Source organism: Rhinopithecus bieti, unplaced genomic scaffold, assembly GCF_001698545.2.
Source record: "Rhinopithecus bieti isolate Rb0 unplaced genomic scaffold, ASM169854v2 scaffold_15296, whole genome shotgun sequence".
NCBI lineage: Eukaryota > Metazoa > Chordata > Mammalia > Primates > Cercopithecidae > Rhinopithecus > Rhinopithecus bieti.
The window spans coordinates 649,998-654,292 of NW_016809075.1; the positions used below are offsets into that span (position 1 = coordinate 649,998).

General features: G+C 45.9%; 1 protein-coding gene across 1 annotated transcript; it reads left to right on the forward strand.

Annotated features, from left to right (window-relative positions):
• Nucleotides 1–2,766: 2,766 nt before the first annotated feature.
• Nucleotides 2,767–3,259, forward strand: LOC108539645 (polyubiquitin-like). Its single transcript, XM_017888488.1, is given in 2 exon segments — nucleotides 2,767–3,126; nucleotides 3,128–3,259. Coding segments are annotated over 2 exon segments (471 nt in total). The 5' UTR covers nucleotides 2,767–2,787.
• The last annotated feature ends 1,036 nt before the right edge of the window (nucleotides 3,260–4,295 follow it).

The following is a 4,295-nucleotide window of genomic DNA, read 5'->3' on the forward strand; positions in this document are numbered from 1 at the left end:
TAGCTACACACTCCATGAGTCCTATTAATGCCTGTCAACATCCATCAGGTCACACTGCCTATGAATGGTGTGTATGCATGGGCAACCACACATCTGTTTGGCTCAGTCATGCATCCTCAAAGCCTAGCAGAGTTCCTGGCACATGGTGGGCATTTAATAAACATTGTTCAAAAATAATTAGTTATTTCACAAATGAACATTGCAGAGTTTTCCAGCAACTTGTGCAAAGTTAAAGACATGATTATATACAAGATCTACAATGTGGATAAAAACCAAACAGTTGCTAAAGAAAAATACAACTATTTCTTTTGCTGACACCAGAGTGAAATTTCCCCCATTTATCTTCATAGACAAATTTTTTATTCTTTCTACTTTTCTGCATTTTCCAAAATGTCTATAATGAGCAGACCATAATTGTATTTGGGGAAAAATAAGTGGACTTTCTAAAAACATAATTCCTTTCACATGCACCTTTCCCACTACCTACTTTTCCTGTTAGTTTTGGAGACAGAGTGATGCCTAAGTTCCCCCACATTGTATGCTCCTACTTGGCCCCACTTGTTGGAACCTCATTTGTAGAAAGTAGAAGAAAGTAGATCTAAGAGGCTTCTAAGAGTAGTTAATTACTCTTTCTAATCCCTCCCAGAGCTCATGGGTGGTGTGCCAGGGAAGCCTAAGTGCTTTGGTTCCTGTATTCATTCCCCCTAAGCTTCTGCGTAAGGGTAATTTTCCTGCCATATATTTATATCTCTCTCATAAATGAGAGATAAAGGGAGTAAATGCCTGCAGTGGGGAGCACTGAATGCCATGAGTCTGCAGAGGAAGCAGTGAATCTGCACAGAAGGAGAACATTTGGGGCAGTGTCTCATAAGCCTGCCCAGAGGATTGTGTCCACTGGGCAATCCTACCCAGAGTTTAGACACATGCCCTTGAAATTGTGTCTCTAGAGGGAGTTCTCTCAGGGATGGGGGTCCTGGGGGTTGTCACCATTTCAATGACATGAGGGGGTTGGCAGTGAAAAACAGACCTAAGTCAACTTTGCCAGCACCTTCCATACCATGGAGGTCCTCAGAGGGCATCTGGAGGGTTACACTAGGGTGGGAGCTATTCCTTTTCAGGAGGAAGAATGCAGAGTTGCCAAGCAGCAGAGAGGGACCTGCCCACCGCAGCACTAACACGCCAATGCCCAGTATACCCCTCTGCAGCATTCTACATTCTCCACTGCCCTTGTGAAGAAACAGGAGGAAGTAACTGACTCACCCATTGGAAGAAACATTTAGATCACTACAAGAAAAATCTTCCTGACCCTGGCACAGTTGAGACACTAGAAGAGGCTCAGAGGATAGGTGGTACGTGAATCCCAGGAGGAGGTGGAGATGAGGCTTGTCGCTTATTCTGACTGAGGGAACTGAGCCGCAGATGAGCCACCTGAGTTACAGGTGGGGTTATCCAAGGTGAGGGGCTGCACTGGAGACTGGTCTTGACTGTGAAGACATTAGAGACCCTGAGTTCAGAGGAGAAGGCAAAGCCAAAGAATGTATCAAAAACTGCAAGAGCTTGGGAGGCCAAGGTGGGTGGATCACAAGGTCAGGAGTTCGAGACCAGCCTGGTCAACATGGTGAAACCCTGTCTGTACTAAAAATACAAAAATTAGCCAGGCATGGTGACGGGCACCTGTAATCCCAGCTACTTGGGATGCTGAAGCAGAATAATTGCTTGAATCCAGGAGGCAGAGGTTGCAATGAGCTGAGATCATACCATTGCACTCCAGCCTATGCGACAAGAGCAAGAGTGTCTCAAATTCCCAGCTACTCGGGAGGCCGAGGCAGGAGAATGGCAAGAACCTGGGAGGCAGAGCTTGCAGTGAGCCGAAATCGCACCACTGCACTCCAGCCTGGGCGACAGAGCAAGACTCCGTCTCAAAAAAAAAAAAAAAAAAAAGCAAGCGCACTGATTGTCGAAACACCAGAAAACAAATCAGGACATTTTCAACTTTGATGGGATGGGAGTCAGGCATGGGCATCTAAGTCGGGGACAGAATAAGAAGTGCTTGGAGGCTAGGTGCAATGACTCACGCCTGTAATCCCAGCACTTAGGGAAGCCAAGGCGGGTGGATCACCCGAGGTTAGGAGTTCAAGACCAGCCTGGCTAACATGGCTCTGTCTCTACTAAAAATACAAAAATTAGCTGGGTGTGGTAGCTCACTCCCAGTTATTCGGGAGGCTGACACAGGAGAATCGCTTGAACCCAGGAGGCAGAGGTTGCACTTAGCTGAGATCGCGCCACTGCACTCCAGCCTGGGTGACAGTGAGACTTTGTCTCAAAAAAAAAAAAAAAGGAGTGCTTGGAGCCAGAACCAGCAGCAGAGCAGCAAATGAGAACAGAGTTTGAATGTAAACGAGTGAAGGAATGAATGAACAAGGGTCGGTGTCATGATCATGGTGCTGGAATGTGCCTAGCAGGTAGCTTTTGTGCTCCTACCAAAGGCTGATGGGAGATAAATGGGGGAAATTTCACTCTGGTGTCAGCAAAAAAAAAATAGTTGTAGTTTTCTTAAGCAACTGTTTGTTTTTTATCCACAAATATTGTAGATCTTGTATCTAAGCATGTCTCTAACTTTGCATGAAGACAGGGATTTATCCCAGCCTAAGGGCCAAGGGAAGAACCCACATAGAAATAGCTCAGTGGTAGGGGCGACTGGCTTTGTTGGGCAAGCATGTGGTGGTGTCCCTGTGGCTGGACATGATTGGTGTTTTGCAGCATCTTCGTATCCGCTAACAGGTCAAAATGCAGATCTTCGTGAAGAGCCTTACCTGCAAGACCATTGCCCTTGAGGTGGAGCCCAGTGACACCATCGAAAATGTGAAGGCCAAGATCCAGGATAAGGAAGGCATTCTCCCCGAGCAGCAGACGCTTAACTTTGCAGTCAAGCAGGTGAAAGATGGCCGCACTCTTTCTGACTATGACATCCAGAAAGAGTCGACCCTGCACCTTGTCCTGCGTCTGAGGGGTAGTATGCAGATCTTTGTGAAGACCCTGATTGGCAAGACCATCACCCTGGAAGTGGAGCCCAGTGACACCATCAAAAATGTGAAGGCCAAGATCCAGGATAAAGAAGTCACCCCCTACCCCCAGCCCCGACCAGCAGAGGCTCATCTTTGCAGGCAAGCAGCTGGAAGATGGCCGCACTCTTTCTGACTATGACATCCAGAAGGAGTCGACCCTGCACCTGGTCCTTCACCTGAGGAGTGGCTGTTAATTCTCCAGTCTTGCATTCACAGTGCCCAGGGATGGCATTACTCTGCAGTATAGCCATTTGCCCCAACTTAAGTTTAGAAATTACAAGTTTCAGTAACAGCTGAACCTGTTCAAAATGTTAATAAAGGTTATGTTGCATGGTTAAAAAAAAAAAAGAAAAAAGAAAAGAAAAGAAAAGAAAGGAAAAGAAATAGCTCAGTGTTGAGGAAAGGCCTGGATCATTATTTCAAAAACTTCACTTCTCAGAATGCTTGTCCTTGAATAAACAATTTCTCAATAAAATAATGTAAGGAGAAATTGTATACTATGGCCCCATCTTGGAGCTCCATAATGCACTCCAGTTTACAAAAGGCTCTGAGAGGAGCTACACCAGAGAAACCTGTTGAGTGAAACACTTCCCAAATGGATGGGACATGCCGATTTCTCTGCCCCACTTTTTAAAAATTTCCCCCATAAAACACCAATTAATACCTTATAGGACATGAACCCTCCTCTGAATACACGTTGGAGAAAGCTGACTTTGGTCAATGGCCCTGATCAAAGGTAACACCTAAAAGCATTATATATATATTCTCTTTCTCTCTTTCCTTCTTCACCTTCTCCCTCTTTCTTTTATTCAATCTCCCTCCCTCCTTTCTTCCTCCATCTTTCCTGTCTTCCCTTTATCTAGAAATTTTCTTTCATTTCTCTCTTCTTCTCCCTCACCTTCTCCAGCAATGTGCTAAGACTGCAATGCACTGAGACTTCCAGGGGTCCCCTGGAAACTCCTTGGGCCTAAGAGCCAAGGTTCCACCATAGCTGCTGCTGAACTGGTTTGCCCTCAACCCAGGAGTCATCCAGAGATTCCTATCTCAGCAATTTGCGAATGGTACTAAGGCCTCTGCACTGTTCCCAACAATGGTCCAATTAACTGCTAGTTGCATTTCACCAGCCAACCGGAAGGTTAATTGGCTCACATGACAAGGATGGAGAGTAACCTGCACCCCATTAAATTGGTCTGCCCTCAGTACCATTCCACTGCGCTTTCTGCCCATTTT